A 20533-nucleotide genomic window follows, 5' to 3' on the forward strand; every position below is an offset into this window, starting at 1 on the left:
AAAGGCCCAGAGAGAAGCGGTGAGCGCAGCAGGCCTGCTTGGCCACCTAGGAGCTGCCGCACCCTCGTGCTGCGGCTGACTCGGAGTCACTCGCGCAGACCTTTGCTGGTAGGGGAGCCAGCACGAGTGGCACAGCTCAGCAGTGCTCTGCCTTGAGGTGTGCTTACCAAATGTGGCACTCGTGGGGTATACAGCGCACAGGCCTCTTAAAAAGGTCATTAAATAAAACATTGATATCAGTCTTTATTTAATCTGTGGGTCTTACTTCTGACAACTAGTATCTTTTGGTTGTAGTGCAGGATTTCACACTTTAGTGCTTTATATACTGAAATTGAAGACTTAACGGCTTAACAGCTGTTCATAGCACCTCAGCTTTCCACTGTTCTTTCTTCCTGAAAGCTAAACCTGAGTTTAACAAGTAAAGCATTAATTATCCGTCCTTCTACACTTCTCGTTCTTGGCAGCTGCACACGTATGTCAAAGCTACAGGACAGCCTCTGGCTTTGACTGTGCCCTCTTCCAAAGCCGGGTCTGAGCAGCCTGACCTCCTCCTCACATGGGACAGCGGTAGTTGCTGTTACTGCTCAGCTTGCATTGCTAGGCTGAAGCTTCTCTGGTTTCTAGCTAAATTAATAAAATGGTAACTGTTGGTTTAGTGTTGGTTTTTTTTTTTGACTGCCTGCAGTTTTACATTCTGAAGCGAATACTTACAGCAGCCTTGTAACAGATTCAGAGGAACACTGTTTGCTAGAGATGGGAAATACTTGGTAACACAGGCTGGTAATAAAGCGTAAAACCCTGCGAATGTTTTCCTTTCTACTTCAGGAAAGTCCCGTTCACTTCTAATCCCAAGCTGGCAGAGCCAGGCTCGTGACGTTCGACTTGTAATCTGTAGATCCCGTGGATAAACTTGTCTGAAGTCGCTGAAGTGAGGGTTCTCTTTGTGGAGACACTGAGGTACTATGTCTGCTCCCATTCCTTGGGTTTACCCTTGGAAAGTGTAAACAATTCCAACCTGAACCAGACCAGATCCTATTCCGAAATAAACATTTATGTTGTTTTCTTTAGGATTTGACATGATCTACCGATCTTTTGGGTGCTGACATTAAGTAATTGAAATTAGCCTGCTGTGACCAAACGTGTTGCATTCTTCAGTGGTTTCTCAGCTTGAGCCATTCGTGAGAGGCCACACAAAGGAGTTTAAGAACACTGCGCTAGCAATCCCCCGTTCCCTTTTTACTCTCATCTTCGTACCTCCAGTTTAAGCAGGCTGTTGGAACAAAGGCACTCTGCAGTTTGGGGTACAAAAGCACTTTCTAAAAAAACTAAAAGCTGCTTCTTCTGTAGACCTTATTAGCTCCACGGCCCTGCTGAAACCTGAAGAACAAACTGACTGCCACAGAATCAGCTAACAGCGTGCTAGCAGTTCCTCGCTGATCTTTGGGTGGCTAAGCCCTCCCGTGTTTACCTTGAAAGTCCAGTGTGCTGTATGTAAAACATAACATGCCCAGTAACTGTTGCAGGGTAAGAGCTCCCGTCCCCCTTTTCTGCAGGGAAACACACGCGCTGTGGGTCCCTGCACCGGCGGTTGGAAGCAGTGCCCTCTGTGGGGGGGAAGCAGGAGCCCTGGAACATTTTGCGGAAGTTTGAAGCCGTGTCGCAAAGTATGCGTGAGCGTGTGCCGTTTCACATATCTGCACTGTCGGGCAGTACGTGTGGAATTCTTCTCCGTTCACATCCAGATCTGATAACCAGGGAGCTTGATAGCTGGACTTCACAAAGACCTTAGTGAGTGTTCAAATGATCTGTGAAGTTAATTTTATGGAACAAGCGCTGATTGTTTCCTGCGGCGATAGCGAGGATTAAGGGGACAGGGAGGCTGACCTGTCTGTGTGATAACGCTGTCCTTGAGGTGTCAGGCTCTGGGACGTGAGCCGTGGGTCTTCTGGAGGCTGGGGGAGTACTTTGGGGAGATACCGTTAGATTTCTGTGGTATTGTTGATCTCTTCCCTGGGAGGACGTTGTTGATGGCTCTGGGCATCTGATTCGGAGGAGCTTTTGTCTCATCCGGTGCCGCTGCTCAGCTGGGCAGGGAATGTAAGAAGGGAGCGTCTGTCAGCGGTGGGTCACTCACAAGGGCTGTGCTTCGGTAACCGAGTTAATATTTCGTTTGGTGGATGGATTCAAATCTTTTCTGATATTGGTGGGACTAGTGGAGGTTAAGTGAACTTGAAACCTTTTGAGAAATCACTTTGCCAGGATCTGTCATCTACTTCAGTGAAAAATCTGGCAGCTTTAGGTTTGCGTTTATTTGCCACCACCCAGCATGCCTGTGTTTAGCAAATTTATAATCGCTGAAATTAAAATTTGCATACAAGAAAGGAGATAGTAGCTAGGATTGGAACAACTGAGCAAAGTTGTACAAAGTTTTGTTTGTATGGAAAAATGGGGTGTAAGTAGTTTGTAGAAGTAACGTTTATTTACGCTCTGAAAGATACATAGAGTGAAAATGATGTTTTCTAGCCAACTGATGGCAGAAGCAGGAATGCCGAGCTCTCATCTCCTCTTTTATCTGGACTTGTAACAACTTGGAGTGAACCGCTTCACCCACTTGGCTGCTGTTCTTTTTTCTCATTTGTACAGTAAAAGGGGCATCCCTCAGGGTGCCTGGGTGATGAAAAGCCAGCACAGCACCGAATGCTGTCGGTACCATTGCTGTGGTTCATTCTTACGGTATTTCCAGCAATCGGAACTTGATTCTTGTTCTTTGCAAAGCTTCCCATGTCCTGCTCTGGTCTTACGACGTCCTTTCACACCTGCTGGACTCTTTCTGCCGTCTTTCATTAAAAACGGGATCCAGACTGATCCATTTTATGTCAAGGCTCCTTAAGTTTTCCTGTCGTGTGCTTTAAGCAGTTGTCCCGCAAATATTTTAAGTAGAGTCTAATCCCTGAGGGCCAATTAAAAACTCTGGTCCTGCGTTAGCCCTGGCTTTCAGAGAGGAAGATTTTATGTAAGGTTTGAAGCTTTTGAGCATTTCACTGGGTTTGCCTAAAATGCTTCAGACTCGAGACTTTGACCTGTTACGCGGACAACTTTGAATCATATCTGCTGCGCCTGGAGCCCGTGAAATGCAGTGCGTAACAGTAAATTGGCATGTGCACTTTTGTAAGTAAAGACAATTTTTGTTGCCATTTTTGTTAGCCACAAAGCCCCTCCCAGGAACAGGGAAGCTGTTGCGTTCAGGAGCCTGCGTCCAGGTCGCTGTGCACCTTGGCCCTCAGTGCCGGGATGAACAGCTGTCCCTTGGGGAACCGGCTGGGTTTTCAAAGCACTGAACGGAAATACGGGCAGATAGCCGCCTCGCTTATTTATTTACTGCTTACAGGTACCATGTGTGAGGGGTTTTTTCATTTTTAAGGGGGCGCAGTTTTAGAGGGAGCAGAATTACAAGTACATAATTTCAAAGTTTGGACTGTGAAGTTTATTTTTTCAAGAGGAGCCTCGGTGGCAGGGTATGAAGATTTAATTTCTCCTGGCTCGTATGTATATCTTACTAATGTGGTGTGAATCTTCTTTACTTGGAAGGGACCTGAAGGTTTTGTGGAAACGCTGAAAGCTTTTTGTCTATATTCCATAACCATAAAAAATTCCATTTTTAAGGTCTTATGTGACAAAGCAAATATTACCATGATCTGAAAGCCATTAGAGTGTGCTCGTAGCCATGCTGCTCATCTCGCCGCGGTGCCGCTTCAGGTTTTGCATTCTGGCCGTGCGTTATTTTGTGGTGCTTTTGTGAACCTCCATTACAATACGAAATATTAAATTAAACCCCGCCAAGATATTAAAGCATTTAGCTGCTGTTTACTTGACCCAGACGTTTAATTTTCTAGACACCGCGATCTGTTGAGTGACGAGGTTTATCCTGTGCACGGGCCGTTCGGCAGACTCAGAGCTGGCCGGCCCGGGCGCAGCACGGCTGTACCCTGTGTGTGCCCCGTTTGCCGCTGCCCGGTTTCGTCCTGTCAAACACAACGGGCGGTGTGTGGGCCGGGCTGTGAACTGAGGAGATAATTGAATTACGGACGAGTGGAGAACAGCAGTTTCATATCACAGGAGTTTTTTGTGGAGTTCCTGGTTTGAGAACCCATCTTTTCAGTGAACTGAGATCTTCAGTGAAATGAAAAGTGTGTATTTCTATCAATGAATGTACTCTGTGTGTGTGAGACTACAAGTTCTCCGTTCACACAGTCAGTATACTGAGTCAAGGAGATTTTTAGGTTTAACACGATGTTGTTCTTTCCAATATTGAACAAATATTTCCGTTTCTGCTCAGACTTCCCTTTTGACCTCTGTGTGGAGCCTTGTCTGTGAAAGGGGAGAGCAGAGTTAATATTGCCTGGAAATGATTTAAATTACTGATTTTACTAATTAAATCAGAAAGCAACAAACCTTTATTTAAAGCATAATCTTCTCTTTGCCGAGTATTTGTATTATTCAGTTTTTTCCTTTAACTATTCCCATTACAAGGTGCTGATGTCGCGAGATGCAGCTTTTAGACGAAATCTGACACATGCTTTTTTCACACCTCACGTGGCTGTTGTCTGTTTAAACACTTGCATAGCTGAATGTACGTAATTCAAAATGTTAATGTTTAATTTTTGAAATTGATGACTAGCGCAACACTATGGGTTTGTTTTGTTGTCTCTTGTTGCCTTCGGTGTGAATGGTGTCAGCCTGCGCGGGAGCGAGAACTGGAGCCAGCTGAAATGTGTGTGATGAGTCCCACTGCTTCTGTGGGCGAAGGAGGTGGCTCGTGTACACGCTTGCTTTTCATCTTCTCAGTGACAGGGAAGAAAACCCTTTGTTTTCCATTAATCTTGTCTTCTTTATGTAGTGCCAGTGGTTTGGGTGGCTTTATTGTAAAGAGACAGGTCTGGGCTGTGGTGGGGTCTGGGTGAAGTTCCGTGGGTAATTCTGCTGCTGGCACAGAAGGGAGTTCTGCAGTCATTTCACACACATGCATGTTTTTCTGTTTTCCTTTTTCCTACAGCTCTCTGCATCCAGTGATTTTCTTCATTCTGCAAAGTTAAGGCCCTCTCAAGGAGTGCCAGTCAGTGAGGAGTTATTTTTTAGTAGAAAAAGAGCTTCAAGGAATTTGTTTCAGAATAGTATAGATTTTAACTCTGAGCATTCTTCTGTTTGTGCTGGTAAGTATTAACACAGAAAAGTGTTCGATCTGCCGTTTGCAACATAGATGTAAAAGAACCTGAGCATAAATTTGTAGCTTCGTGAGAGTGATTTATCATTTGTTGATTACTTGTTTTGTTATTTATCTTTGTTTACTATGAAGAAGTAAACTCAAATCCTAGACCACTCTTTTCCAGTCCTGCTGTACACACACAGATTTTTGTTAGTTTAGACTGGTCCAAAAGAGTTTATAGATCAGCTTTTTTTTTTTTTTCAGACAGCAAGACCCAAAAGAGATAGTGTGCTTACGTGAACAGAAGTGTTGAACACAAGGACTCAGGGTATCCCTGAAATGCAGAGCTTGCTGCTGCTTTTGCAAAATTAGGAAAAAGAAGTACCGTGTGGGTCAGCAACAGAATAGTAATTCAGCCAGCATTCTTTCACGCTGTAAAATTCAGTATGAACTGCAGATAAAACACTAAAATAGAAGGAGAGACAGAATTTTACTGACTTTTGAGCAGGAATCTGTTGTTGGCTAGAATAGCAGTTATTGCTGTAAAAAGTATGCTGTCAAGAGTGAGCTGGTAGTGGTGGCAGGGTGTGAAATCCCGAACCTTAAACCAAGCAACGTGCCAGGAAGGTCGTGTTTACGTAGGACAGGCTGTTCGTAAGAGCAGATCAGAGCCTATCTATTTGAGACTGGCACCTTTTCTCTTTTTGCTTTGTATAAGCAGACGGAGTACAGAGCTGTCGGAAGTGTAAGCTCTAAAGATCGTTTTAAAAAAAATGAAAAATGTCATGTTTTTGAAAACCAGGTCTGTAGAAGAATGTGGCTGTAGTGCTCCACTCAATTGACACTGGCCATGCAGACTCAGTGATTTGTCCTTTAATAGCCAAAAGGCATGTGCACAGGCTGGGCAAGACCGGGCCTGATTTGTTCTCCTCGCTTGGCAGTAGCTTGTATCCTCGGCTTTTTCTGAGGAGCACTGGTGTGCGTGGCACGCCACGGTTACTCGCTGTTATGCTGAGTGACATCGCTCTAAAGAAACTCACTGTGGTTTGGGGTTTTAAGGTGTTCCCTTCCCGTTATTGTCATATGTTCAAAGAGCGGATTGTGCTGGGTTTTTCTTTTGCCCCCCTACAGTTCTCAGTTGGCAGAGTGCCCGGGAAGAGCGGCCAGCCTTTTTCCAGTTTGTGCCTATGAACAGTATTTTGAGCTCGCTTAGAAACTCTTGAATTAAATACTTTGAAAGTAGTTCTGTTTTACACAGAAAATTAGACAAAGAGTCTTAATTCACTGTTAAATCTTATTGTATATTTTTGGTTGAATACCATATGTTAAGTATTTATCTAATTATTTGTGTTTTTCGTCTGAAAGGTGCTATGGGCTCTCATCAGCCACAAATTTCAGGGAAATGTGGAACACTTGGACACACGCAGACACGTGGGAAGAGTGGTAGCGTGGACTCTGATTTACAGTTTTTAGGATTAAATAACCGTCAGCAAGACAAAGGTATATGGATTCTAACTGTATCGTGAGTCGGTGCATGTTACTTTGGAAATGCCTCTTTATTTCTATGCTGCTGTAAGAAATAAGAACTGTTACTGAAGTGCTGTTCAGGCTCTATTCAGACGTATTTGTGCCTGCCGCCTGCGTAGTGCTTTTCATTTGTGGTTGTTACTTTGCAGCCCACACCTTTGGTGTTGTATTGGACAAGGGACAGAGCTGACAGCCTGCTCGGAAGATAGATAGGAACTTCATTTACTTCTAGCCACTTACGCGCTGTGGGTACTGTGTTTTTCTCATGCCTATGTGAAGAAAGGAGAAATTTCCTCTTTGTTTTTTGCCTCTCTAACTACAAAGTCAATGTTCTCTTCTTTTAGCCTTGGTTTTCAGCAGGCTGTCAGGTACTTTGCCCACACTTGCTGATTTATTTCTCTGCAAACAGTTTTTGTGCCAGCCTCTCTCCAGTAGTACAACCCGCACCGGGCGTGGTTGTCTCAGTTTTGCTGCCCCGGGATACCTGGGGAGCGCCGGGATGCTGCAGCCTTGGAAAGCAGCAGGAGCAGAAGGCAGATACCTTGGAGCAATCTGATTTGTAAAGGGACTTTTTTTATGCCATAACTAGAGGCACAATTGAATGGTTTTCTTTGGAGTAACACATGATTAATAGGTTCCCCAAGCCCGACTCGCACCATCACTTGTTCTCGCGGTCGGGCTGTGCTTTCCCGTTCTCCCAGTTCTGCCAGGGGAATTGCTTCTGGGGCTGTTCTCTCAACAAGATTGCTGAGGTAGCCCAGTGTACGATGATCCTTCCAGAGGCTGTCAGGGACTTTGTTCAAACTTGTCCTCTTTTTCATTTGTGTGATTAAAAGCTTCACTGCACGAAGGGAACATGCATCTGCTTTTTGTGGGAAACAATTAAAACAGTCTAGTTCCAAATCTAGGCTTATTTTTCCGTTTTTGACCTGCTGGTTTCTGGGAAAAAATAATTATTGGATTTTTTTTGTTTGTTTGTTTTTAAAGGAAGCAGAATTTATAATGTTTGTGCTTTATTTGTACTCTTGTATCACTGAGTTTTGAGAATGATGTTTGCAAATTTTATGCTACGCAGGCTTGGAATATGGAGCAGCAAGCAAGAGAATCATGTTCAATCTACCTGCATCATTCATTTTTTTTAAATATAGTTCTTATAGCTTAGGCTTTAACTTATTTGATCATGTGCAGAAAAAGGAAATTGATACTTTGAGAGATAATGCAGTTTGCAAAATGAAGTTAGCTGATTTGTCTGTTTGCGGGTGAAATGCTGACCTTCAGTTTTTGACTGTCTAGATGGTGTATTATTTCACTGTAAATTGTTATTATAAGAGCCGTCAAAGAGGCTAATTACCAGAAATACTATTCTCTTTTTCTTTGCTCAGTTTGTGCCAGCTTAAATTTTTCCAGCAAGACCCAGAGAAGTTTTTGCAATCAAGCAGAGCATACGATGTCCTTCCAAGGTCCTAATGCAAGCCAGGGCGCCTTCATTCTGCCGTCCTACCCTCTGTCGTCGCCCAGGAACAGCCCGAAGCACGGCTCCTCTCCAGCTGACTCCCCAAAGAAGTCACAAGATCGTACCATGAACTTCTCAAACTCCTGGCCTCTTAAAAGCTTTGAAGGACTACCTAAGCCGAGTTCACAGAAGCAGCTTCTCAGGCAGAAGTCAGGAGACAATACTGGTAGGAATCTTGTAAATATCATGAAAATGCATTTCAGGTTTGCATTTTGAGTGACTTCAAGCAGTGATCAGAAATCCTAGACTGGCAGGTAAATGGGGAATTACGCAATGCTCCAGTTGTAATCAGAAACATGAGGGTTTTGTAGCTGCGCTAGTCTAGTCACGTCACCAGAGGCTTCTTTTAGAAAGTGAAGGCTTTGTATTTTGGTACTTTTGAACACTGTAATGTTTTGTCCCTTTTGTCTTTTGAATATGTGAGATAAAACATAATATGCACCAGCTCTGCTTTTCTTATCAGTAATGTACCAGTGAAAAGTTTGCCTTCAAACTAAAATAAAAACAAACCCCAAAATCTAGCACTTTCAGAGAAAGCCAATGCAGAAATGTTACTTTTAGTACTCTAATTAATACATGTGCAAGAAAGTATTACTCATTGCATTTCAACTTTTTGCCTCTTTATTTGCCTTTGGAAACTTAGGTATCGCATTTCCCACACTCAGAATAGCTCTTCATAATAAAAAAATGTGTAAGTGTTCAGGAACAGGGGTTTGGCACGTTTAAAATTGATCTGTGTAAGAAGGAGGCAGATGAAAGTAAGTTTCTTACATAAACAAGAGCAGATAGTGATTCCCTGTCAAACTTTATTTTTATACTATTCATAATTTGAAAAACTTTCAATATTCCCTCTGCAACATCAGTTTTACAAATGTGCCAGGCCCCTATGTCTGAACATTGACAGGCCTTTCATCCATCTCACCACAGCCGTGTTTGTGTTCTTACTGGGTTTATTCAAATTTGCTCATACTCAGCCAAACAAAATGTCCTTGAAATGTATTTATAGGAGGAAATAAAATTGTGTGCACAACTAAGTTTTTTCACACTCACCTCATTGTAAAAGGAGTTTTCTGGTGTGACGTAGAAATGAGACGTGAGGTTTATTCTGGAGAGCACTGTGTTCCTGCCACCCCTCCAAAGGACTGATATCTGCTTGTGTCGTCTTCAGGGGAGAATTTGCAGGAGAAACATTCTCCTCTGCAGCTGAAACCCACCCTGGTGAGACACCCAGCCTCCCGCAGGGGCCTGAACGGGACCAGGCCCGTGCCCCCGATTCCCCGCCTCGCCAGCCCGCTGCCTGATAAGATTGAACTAAATGTGGCAAAGTGGAGAAGAGAAGAGTGTGAGGACACGTGGCTGAATGAAGAGGATAGCAAGCTTGCAGCTGATCTTTCAGAGCCAAATGTTGATGGCGAGGAAGTGGACCAAGAAGAGGTTGGTTTAAATATGCAATAGGTTGGAAAAGACCTCTAAGATGATCAAGTCCAGCCATCAGCCTAACACCACCATGTCCACTAAACCATGTCCTGAAGTGCGCTTTGAACAGGGATATATTGGAAGCTTTTTTTTTTCTAAACAAGAGCCAGAAAAAAATGTTTCTGACTTAAATTTTGTGGCACTGTCATCAGTACAGCCTATGAGAAACCGCTGAGTGTCTGATAGAAGTTAAGTAAAGCAACAAAAACTGATGTTGAAGCACACTTCCCGTGTTTGTTCCAGACATCTTAATTCCCCTTGTTTCGGTCAGAGCTCAAGGCATGATGTTTTCAGTTGTTGTAGTACCAAGGCAGAACTCTAGGTCTTTAGACAACGTCTGTTCTCATTATCTTGGCTTCATTTTCAATTTCCTGTCAGATTTAAGTAATAATCCTCTCTTTAGTTTTAACAAAGGGCCTGAAATAACAAATAACTTCCTTGATGAAGGGTTCATTTGGCTCAGCCTGGGAGTCTCCGCAGCCTCCGGCTTTGCTGGAGCAGGCTGTCCCTGATACCCATGCAGCGTGTCCCAGCTCTCTCAGACTTCAGCCGTTTTTTGTGGAGTAAAATGGGAAGAACTGATGCGAAGCTGGAGGAGTGTGGTGTCACCTGCCGCTGTTTGATGTGACACAGACACACTTGGCATTAGGCTTGGCAGGTCAGCATCCCTCGTGTACATGGAAATCCACTTGTAGTAATTTGTGTCTGTTTTGTGTATGAAGTGGCCAGCGTTTTGAGTGTGCCGCTCAAACTGTGACTGAAAATATTTGAAATATTTAATACCTTCAAAAATCTGTGCCTTCTGTGACCCATGAGACTTGCCAAACAGACTTATTCTAGCATCATGCAATTTTTAACGTCAATATATTCAGCATAAAGAGGTGAGAATACTCAGTAGCATGAAGCTCTAGTCATTACAGATTTTCCTACTTATTTGCGCAGGAGCTCTGCTTGCTAGGCACCATCTTCAGGATTCCCTTCTGCATATTTTGCAGCTTTGTGCAGTTCTGCTGTGAAAAGCCTGAGGTCCCAGTCGTGTGTACTAGCAGCCATCAAATGCTTCCTTTAATCAATTAAAAAAGATAAGAGCAGCTGATGTATTTTTGCAGGAATCTGTTCTTGTGTCTTGCAGAGGGAAGCTAGGAGACAGTGTCACTGTGAATTTGCATTTACCTGCAGGATAATTATTCTTGTGAAGTAAAACAATGAAAAGAGTCGTTGAAGTGAATTGAACTAAACACTCAGAAACATACTTTATTTTGCTTAAAAAAGCTTTTGTCCTATGCTGTGAATGAAACCTGTCATTTTATTTTCAATCCTGTGTAGATGCAGAATTCACTTCGATCTCTACGAAACAGTGCAGCTAAGAAAAGGGCAAAGCTAAGCAGCAACATTTCTGATCTTGAAAGTCCCGATTCTGCTCTTAAACTTGATCTGTCTGCAGACTCGCCCTCCCATGCTTCCTCCCCGAGCGCGGGCTCCTGCAGCGAAAGCGGAGTTTACAGCCAGGAGTCTCAGACTTCACCTATGTCCACAGAGCCCCAGAGGAGGAGAATAACGTGAGTGGAACTCGTTTGTTAACTCTGCTTTGAAATGCTCACACACAGGCTTCTGCCAGTGGTGGTTAAATATTAAAGGGGGTGAAATCTGTAATATATTTTTTAAATATAAGATTGCTTTGCTTAACAGCTTGATTTTTAGAAGTGAATTATTTTCCTCTCTAAAAATACATTGCTCTGTACAATAGCTGCTTAATTACATTATTCTACTTTCTGCTGGCTTTTAATTTGAAAGACTTTCCTGGTGCAGCCACAGTAACAGTGCAGTGAAGTACTGCCGGTGGTAGTAAATATTTTATTCAGACTAGCCTGCCATAGAAGGTATGTGAACCACAGCCTAAACAATTGAGTTGGAAGAAGAATGAGTTAAGAGGAAGGATAAGGTTTGCTTATTATAGCCTGGAAACTGAAGAAGGAATGCATTGGGTTTTTTTTGCCACAGGAGGAAGACAATGTAGATGTTTCTTATTATTGCGAAACATGAACTGTTTTCATTTTGTTACTGACAGACTATTGTTACTTTAAAATGCCTTCACAGAGCTCTTTTGAAAAGAAATTGTGTGATGACACATTACTCTGATTGTAAAGAGCAATGACCCAGTTGGTTATTAGCAGCACAAACTTTTATTTTTTAATGAAATATAAAAGTTTTTGAGACATTTTGCAGTACGGAATCTCCTTTTCTGCTCTCATGATAAGCTGCTCGTAGCTCTGATCCAAAGACAGCTTTTATTTTTATGTGTACTAAATGCATCTTTATATAACTGGCATACAACTGCATTAACAGAACAGGAAGAAAGAGAGGGAATATACACTTGAAAGATTTTTGAGACAGAGAGAGACTGGAATGATTCAGAAGCAGACAATTTTCACAGTTGTACAGTCTCGAAACTAATTTATATGTACCTGTCTTCCCTATATGCATTACTGATGAATCACAGTTTTAAAAATAAACTTTAAAATAACACATCAAAATGCTAGAATACCTAAAAGACAAGACTGTAAACTTCTGTGTGTGATGTTGTCTCACACAAGGCTTTGACTAAGGACACATTCTGTACAACATGCCATTTCCATTAGTCAGTGACACATAAGCTTAATGTTTTACGGAATTTACAAATACAGGAATTCAGAACTAGCCAGGAAGAGAGGGGACATCTGGCAGTAAGACTGAATTTGCAGAAGTGACAGAATACATCCCAGAAGACACTGAAAGCCTTGGAATGTTCATAAAAATATCAGGGAGTTTTGTTCAGATGCTGCTTTGCGAGCACTGGAAACCAGCATTGTCTGTTCACAAAATCTGCGTACTTGGGCAACAAGAGTGTAGGCTGCTTCTGTGCATTTACTTTTAGAAGGATCAGTTTATCCACTGATAAATTGCTCAAAACCGCTCATTTCTGGAGGTGAATCGTTAGTGGATTTGGTCACTGTCATTTGCCAGATTGGAACCAGCAGCATCAGTCCCCTAGGCAAAGCGATTCCTTAGCTTTTCGAACGTATGCTGAATTTAGTTCTAGTGTGAAGTTTGCTCTTAAGGGTTGTCTTTATGATCTTCTTCATAATGGACCTGCTCATCAAATAATTTCTACTGAATTAATTTTCCTTTTCTGCTCAGTGTGAACATTTGTGGAAGTGTACTGGAAATATTTGTCCACCAGGTACACTGGGGAGGAGAAACTGAAATCTGTTGTGGTCTTTCTTGCCAAGCGTTACTTATCTGGGCTCTGAGTAGTGCGTAGAATTGTACCTACACAAATTTGTTTTATATTTGAACAGGTCAGACACCTTTCCACTACTTGGCAGCAAATCCCAGCCTGCAAGAGTACCTTCAGCACGAAGCAGAGACCCAAGTGTGGCGGAGCATAACTCCAGCGCAGGTATTTCACTGGCATATCAGTATATACCTTGCCTCGTTGATGTAACAGAGTGGTCCCTTGGTGTGGCTGTTCTTACCTGTTCGGTGAGCTTGCGTCCCTTCAGCACTTAGAAAAAGTATTGCTCGACGCTGTTTGGTCAAATGGAGATTATACTGTGGTACTGCAGGCGAGAAGGAGCTCCAGGGACTCTGCCTTTCTGTGTCAGAATAAAATGTGTTCAGGCAAATGCCCCCTGCGAGCAAGTGCACTTCACAACTCAGTGCAGTACTGTGTGAAAATTCATTGGACACCAGCTGGGTGAGAGCAGGAAGGGTCAAAATGCTGCCAGCAGCTAATTTCCTGGTAGGAAATGGAAGTTAAGTGATGCTGTTCTATTTTACGCTTACAGTGAAGTACAGGTGACTGCAAATTTCTGTAGCAGGCAGAAACCAACTGTTTATGATCATTTATATTTAATCAGTTTTGATTCAACTGGATGGAGGAAGGGAACTGAGGGAGCCGTGTCCACAAAGGTCTTCTCTGACCTCTCTTCCCGAAGCCTGCTCTGCTGCATCCTTTTGCAGCCTTGGCGGCTATGTATTTTTTCCAAAAAGTTTACAAAGCTTAGTTCAGTTAGGGTTGGAGGGCGTCTTACAGGCCTGAATTTGCAAAGCCATCACATTCCAAAACCAGTAGTTGCTACTGAGACTCACGATCTTTTTTTAGAAATTGAAGCTATTGCTCCTCATTTTTACTAAGGCCACTACTCGCAGGATAAATTAGCAAATTGGTTTCTCAAGTAACAGCGTAAGTCCGAAAGCAAATACAGCACGTACATAGTTGTGGTTAATGATTTTGCATTTGTTATATTAAAAGACCTTCTGTGAGAAGCCGACCTTCAGTGTAAAACTATGAGCAGCAGTTTTGCTTTCTAAGTCAGTTAAATCAACCCAATGCTGTGCATCGGACCTCCCGGGATGAGCTGACAGCCTGCTGCCGATAAGGTCGATGTAGTTCATGTGCAGCTAACTGGTAAAGAAGAGTCTTTTGCTCCCACTGCTGACTGGGCGTGGCCCGTCACTCAAGTCAAATCTCAAAGCTCTGAATTTTTACGCTGGAACTTGGAGAACTTGAAATAATGAATTTGGTATTTATCTGGTCTCATCAGATGAAAGCTTTTCTCTAACACTGAACGTAAATCCCCCTTACTGTAACTTCTCTCATTGCATTTTCATTTGTATCAAAGGATGGAGTACTTTCTTCTTCCAAGCAGCTGCCTGTTTAATATTTTTCTTTCCCTGTTTTGTTTTTTGTCGTTTAGGCTAACTTCCATTTTTTCTAGGTTTCCTTTATAGGGCAAAGTTTGCGGACTTTATAAGTGCTGTGATCTCGGCTGTTTTCAGCAGATCTATCTTTTTCCTGAGATGCAGTACCCGTGCAATACCCCTTGTGCGCGTGGAGTTGAAAGGATAGTTGGTTGCATCGTTGTAAAACATGCAGAATCAGTCCTGTTCTACCTCAGTGGTGATGTTCTTAGATCGTTCTTCTGCTTTATCATGAGCTCCTTGAATTCAGATCCTGTCCTCAAGCACGTGTGTATGCTTCCCATTTGCTGACCTTTATTTGAATTCAGCGTGCTGCCTCGTTATCCACCTGTTTGTGCAGAATACTGGGTCATACTGGGTCCTGAACAGATGCGGCAGATCCCTGCTTGATACATCCCTCCATTTGGAGAATGAAGCTTTTGGAAGTTACTCTGGGTACATATGCCTGGGGTGATATATGGCATCTCTCATTTCTTTCCTGCCCACAAGATCTGTGCTGCTAAAGAAGACTAGATTGCTCTGATCGTACTGTTTTCTGGTGGGTGCTTCCAAATGCATTATTTGTCCTGCTGCAGCCCTGGGAACTGAATTGCCCAGCACGTGGCTCAGTTGTCCTCTCCCTCCTCCTTCAGCTTTTTCCTTTTAACGAGTGTAACAGTTTTGCTCTTTTCTGTTCTGGAAACTTATTTGTCCCTTACATGTCATTGACTTGCTAACTGGGCTCAGATTGCTTCAGCTCTTTCTGTAAGATTCATTTTATCAGCTTCTCTTAGCTTTGTTACAACAGAAAGAATGGCAGCTCTCAGACATTTCTTACTTCCCAGATTCTTTCTGTGACACGTAAGTTTGTGCAGCTTTTAAGAGTTAACATCTTGAAAACCAGTCTGCCTGCGGCCGGGCCTGTAGCTCATCGTTCCCTGGGGTGCTGACAGTTTCAGAGGCCAGAGGCTGCTGTTGTACCAAACGCAGCAATTAGTGGATCAGTCCTGATGTGCGAGATCTTAATGTTGATCTGTGAAACACTGCAACAACCAGACTTCATTGGGACAGTGCAGAAATTCATGGCCAAGTTTTTTTGGACCTTCAGAGGACCTGGCTATATAGTAATTTTCCAGAGTATCTCACGCCAGCCCAGATCAGGGCACCATCGGTAGTGTTCCGTGCTGGAGGAGCCTCACCATCTCAAGAATCCCACAGCAAAACGTTCCCTTTGGTTTCCATCCCTAGCAGAACAAAACAGCCTGCTCTGACCCAGGTTCTCGGCTGAAGAAGGGAACACAAGGGACCTTCTCAAGGATTTCAGGAGGGCTCTTGATCTCATGTGGCCGTGCAGATTGGGCTGGCCATGACGGCCGCCGGTGCAGAACCTGGAGCCAGGTGGGCCCAGGCGGGTGGTAGGAGGTGCATTGTACCGTCACGTCTGCGGCAGAGGGGGCAGAACCGCTGCCTGGTGCCCCTCGTAGCGCACTAAGGGAGACGCCTGGGTGACGCTGGTTGCTGGCAATGCCGGAGTTACGTCACCTATTTGTGCCTATCAATCCTTTAGTTAAATGCAAGCTAGTTCCATGGAATTTGTGGAATGTGTAGTAAAAGCACATACATGAAAATACTTCCGTCTTTTTAGGTATTTTAATTATAGGGACATTTGGAAAAGCAGAAATGATCCTTTAAAGGATTCCTGAAGTAATCAGTGGTTTGGTTTTTTTTTGTTTAACCAAAGCTAAAATGTATTGAAAATGTTTAGCAGGTATAACAATGCTCAGTTTCTGTTCTCTGTATTCTAACATAAAAATGTGTTTTATGACTTCTAGGGTATGTAAAGGGAAAGATTTCTTGTGTTTTAACTAGTATTGTACTATTTTCACTTAGCTGACTTATGACTTAATTTGGCTTTTAATGCTGAATTACTTAGTATTCAGTTGTTCATATCTGAAAGACTTGAAACTAAAAAATAATGTTTCAGGCTTTGAGTTAGATTTTCAACCTGAGTTTATCTGTAGGTGAGAGCCTTTGCACGTGAAAAATGAAGAGAGCTTGAGCATCTTTGTTGAAATGCTCAGATTTCTGTAGGTAAAAATGCTCACGCTGTGTGCATAAAACCAGTCTGAGAGTGGCTGAGAATGTAACTGTTTGAGAATCCTGCAGTACACAGAAAAAACTATTCCTATTTTTTTTTTTAATATTTGATTTTTTCTTTTGCATGGCTAGCATTTGATAATAAGGGGACTTCTAACGTTAGCATAGTTGGCCAGCGTTTGAACTGTGGCAACGGATGTGGAGATTATGAGGACAAGAAGAAAGGAGAAGTGTCACATACTATTTTTAAAAGTCAAAATACGGAACACCACAGAAATTTTAAGCATTCAAAAGGTTTGTGAATTTGCTGCATTGCTGTTCATATCAGCTCTCACTGTGGCGAAACCCGAGGCTACGTATAGCCTTTTGTTAAACACATTTCATAGCAAATGCATTTCAAGGTGTTTAGCGTGGTTTCCTGTTTTCTAGTCTTTATACTTACTTTAACAAGTTGGGGTTGTTTTTGACATTAACCGAAATTAGAGTGCCAATTAAATTAAAATTAAAAGCCAAGTGATAGTACATGGCATGAAAAAAGGACCAAATTGTTCTGTATCTCAGTCTTTCGGGGCTAAAAGCTGAGGTTAGGACAGGAGGTCTTGAGCTGGGGGTAAGTTCCAAAGAGGGTCCAGTGTTCGATCCCCATCCAGTTACGATCTAAAAGAGAATTGCTCATGAAGCCTCAAAATCATATTCAAGAAGATCACAAAAGACAAATTTTGACAGTTCTCGAATGTTAAAACTTGGAACGTTCAGAAGCCAATGATGAGGTTTGTGGGAGGACAAAGCAACGCTTTCAAGAGAAACCTTTTCAGTTGGGCTTTTTTTTCTTGTAAAGCGTGACAAGGAGAGCTCCAGAATTAAGGCTGTGTAATTGGGTAATTTGTAAAGTAGAGAGGCATCTGTCTTGCTCTTACCTGTGATTGTTTTTGGCAAACTAAAGGTTGAGGTGAGGACAGAAAGTATGACAGAGCTGTCAGAGCCCCACGTTGTTGAGGTGCTGCAGCTTGCGGGGTGGAGGGCAGGTTCGGGGTGCCTGGTCCTCACAGACGTCAGAGATTTTACAGCAGCCATGGATGTAAACGCAGGGCTGTCACTTTACCGGACTCTTTCTCACCTGAGATGGCTCACTAGTCCACCGCCTTCAGTTCTGCACTTTCTAGTAGATCATCAGGCTTTCCGAAATAATCTTTTGTCTGTAGAAATTTCAGATAATTCAGGTTAAATAGCAAAAGCAAATGGTGCTCTTCCTTTGTCACAAACTATATATTTTATTTGCAGCTGGTGTAGCCAATATAGAAGTACATAATATGTGTCATCCACTTTGGTAAAGGATTTGAGGGACTGCTGATTTGTGTGGGAAACATCATTAAGTGCTGCTTGGGGAAAAAAAAGATATTTTAGCAAATTCTATTTTGATTCAATTGTGCTGAATTATGTAAGAAGCAGTTCTATACTTCCACTGAGTGAGTTAGAAGCTTCTGGTTTTTTTCAGTGGAGCAGTTGATTTTAAAATCCTCGTAGATCCATTGGTTTTCTTTACCATTTTTTGTCAGAAATTTTATTTACTGTATGCTTTCCATGATTTTGAGGTTATCTATATTGAGCAAATCCTATTGACTTGAAAATACACTGATTCATCAGAGTGATAAATTCAGATGCCAGTGTATGATGACATTTTAGAAGAATAAAACATGTCACAAAGGATAAAGTGCATGATTTACATTGTGTGATTTTTTTTTTTTTTTTTTTTTTTTTAAAGGTCTTGCAGATTCAGTGTCTGGTTTTCCCCAGATGAACAATCTAGATTTCATTTCACCAAGTGTCCTGTCTGAAGATGCAGTTGTAATTGTTGGGAAAGGTATTACAAAACCAAAATTCTCTCCTCTGTCTGATTGTGTTTTTAAAATGAAGGAAGATGTACTTTTATAGAGTGGGAAAAAGAAAAGTAGATTCCTTACAACATTTTAGATTGTGAACAATCTCCAGTTGAAATGGGAATAAAAAGAATTATGCTTGGAAGTCTTGCAGTTACTGGATATGCCGTTCCTTTTCAACAGCACGGAATGGCAGCAAACGATGAAGGTTAGGTCTTGGTTCTCGCCCAGTGTGCATGCCCACTTGGTTCTAGCCCATGTACGTGCCTCCGTCCTACTCGGTAGAAGATGGGAAGAGTACTTTTGGGTGGAAATTAGCACTAGGAGTGGAATAGCGATGTTTTTATCTTCTTTAATTGCTTTGGTTTTTACTAAGTTCTGCTGAGTAAACTGGTTATTTTGGTGGGGCACAACATGATATGCCTTGCAGGTGTTTTTGGAAGTCCTCCTGCACGAACACGTAGCCGGTCCATAACGTGCATAGTGAATGGAGATGACCAAGCTGTCAAAGAGGAGACTGAGCCATCATCGGGAATCTGTGGGAGAAGCATCCAGCAGAATAGTGCTGCTCATTTCCATGTTGAAAATGAAAGAGAGGTAAGAATTTGAGAACCATTTTATCTTGCTTGTACTTCAGCGTTATTTTTCTAACAATTGTTAAATAAAAACGGGCTACATTTTCTCAGTAAGGTGACTTAGTGCAGGCAGTTTAAATAAGACACTGGTGCCATTTGGTGGTTGGTAACGACATAGGAAATAAATTTGATCTTCTTGGCTTGGCTCACAGGAAGCTTGTGTTCACGTCTCAAATGGGCCATTACAAATGGCACCAACCAATAGTGTTGATACCAAATTAAGTGAACTGCATTAAGTGTTTTTTGGTCCTGTGGTATTTTAGGTTAAAAAGAATGGTAGGAAGATCTCTTAAAACACCGTACAGATCCACTGATATTTTTCAGTACTTTCAGTAGTTAACGCATTCAGCTCTTTTCAGGACTGGATTTAATATTTATTGAGTAATTTCCTTTTGCTCTGTAGAACAGTGGTGAAAACAGTGTTTTCCATGCTTACCTTAGACAATATCAAGAACTGGGTAATAAGTTATTGGGTGACTTGTGCATTACATTATATCGCAGATCATAATGGGTGCATTTGTTTTCTGCAGATAAAAGTTGTCTTGTCAAAATCTGCCCAGGACAAGATGAGGCGGAAGAAAAGAGAAGAAAAAGAACACAATCATAAAGAACATCAGGAACTCAAAGACCTCAAAGAAAAGGAAGAAAACCCTTGGGAAAGACTCAAACTGAATGAACCAGAGAAAAAGACAACAGAAAGTGAGGATTACTGCTTGTCTTAAATGAATAATATTAATACTGCTTGTCTTAAATGAATGCTATTAAATGCTGCTGAAATGGAAATTAAAATTCTGTGATAGTTACCAGAAACCATGACTGTTTAGTGTGACATGAGGTATTACCAGAATTAATTTTACACTGCAGTGTACTCTTTAGTCATTTGTTGTCAGTCTTATAATGCAAGTGGTGGAGAGTAAAGTGCTTATGGGAAATACTTGAAAGGCTGTAGTTAAGTAAAATTTCAAAAGACAAATTAGGATTGGAAATACTAGATTTCTCCTTTTTTCTGATTTGTTGTTGTTGTAGTTTGGACATTTCCTTCTATTTTCTAGAGTTAAGTCTCTGTGGGGATATACTAACATCATCAAGAAATGTATCTTTGTCATTAGAAAACGTGGCCTTGAATCCTTCATTAAAAAGAACATCCAGTTTGAAGAAGATGAAATGTTCAGCCTTCCTAGATTCTGGTAAGCTGTCACAGTAAATTAAAGACTGTTAAAATATTTGGATATGTGGAGTGAGACAGTTACAAAATACAATTAGGTTTAGTGTTGTTTATTTGTACAATGGACGGTCCTGAGGTGCTCGGGAAGATTAGTACTTTGGGGGTGGTGGTGGAGGGGATTTGAATTCATCATTACTCCCTTGAAACATTTTTCATCTATAATTTGTTAGGAAGATGTTTGAAACACGACAGGGTTTCCTATTTGCTCAGCAACTTAAGTGATGTAATGTATTAATAACAAATAGACTCCGTTCTGTC

General features: G+C 42.0%; 1 protein-coding gene across 2 annotated transcripts in view; it reads left to right on the top strand.

Moving 5' to 3' along the window:
- TOGARAM1 (TOG array regulator of axonemal microtubules 1) overlaps positions 1–20533 on the top strand; it is a 38376-nt gene that overhangs the window by 6211 nt on the left and 11632 nt on the right. Inside the window, exons 2-12 of one of the 2 annotated variants that reach the window (XM_086748512.1) lie at positions 5054–5210; positions 6569–6703; positions 8113–8409; positions 9412–9677; positions 11046–11278; positions 13058–13158; positions 16671–16832; positions 18301–18399; positions 18846–19012; positions 19581–19749; positions 20103–20237. In XM_086748512.1, the coding sequence (XP_086604638.1) occupies positions 5054–5210; positions 6569–6703; positions 8113–8409; positions 9412–9677; positions 11046–11278; positions 13058–13158; positions 16671–16832; positions 18301–18399; positions 18846–19012; positions 19581–19749; positions 20103–20237 (1921 nt within the window). The remainder of the gene's footprint in view (positions 1–5053; positions 5211–6568; positions 6704–8112; positions 8410–9411; positions 9678–11045; positions 11279–13057; positions 13159–16670; positions 16833–18300; positions 18400–18845; positions 19013–19580; positions 19750–20102; positions 20238–20533) is intronic. The other variant, XM_086748513.1, reaches the window with a different exon arrangement.

Source organism: Chlamydotis macqueenii, chromosome 5 (genome assembly GCF_036417535.1).
Source record: "Chlamydotis macqueenii isolate bChlMac1 chromosome 5, bChlMac1.mat, whole genome shotgun sequence".
Classification (NCBI taxonomy): domain Eukaryota; kingdom Metazoa; phylum Chordata; class Aves; order Otidiformes; family Otididae; genus Chlamydotis; species Chlamydotis macqueenii.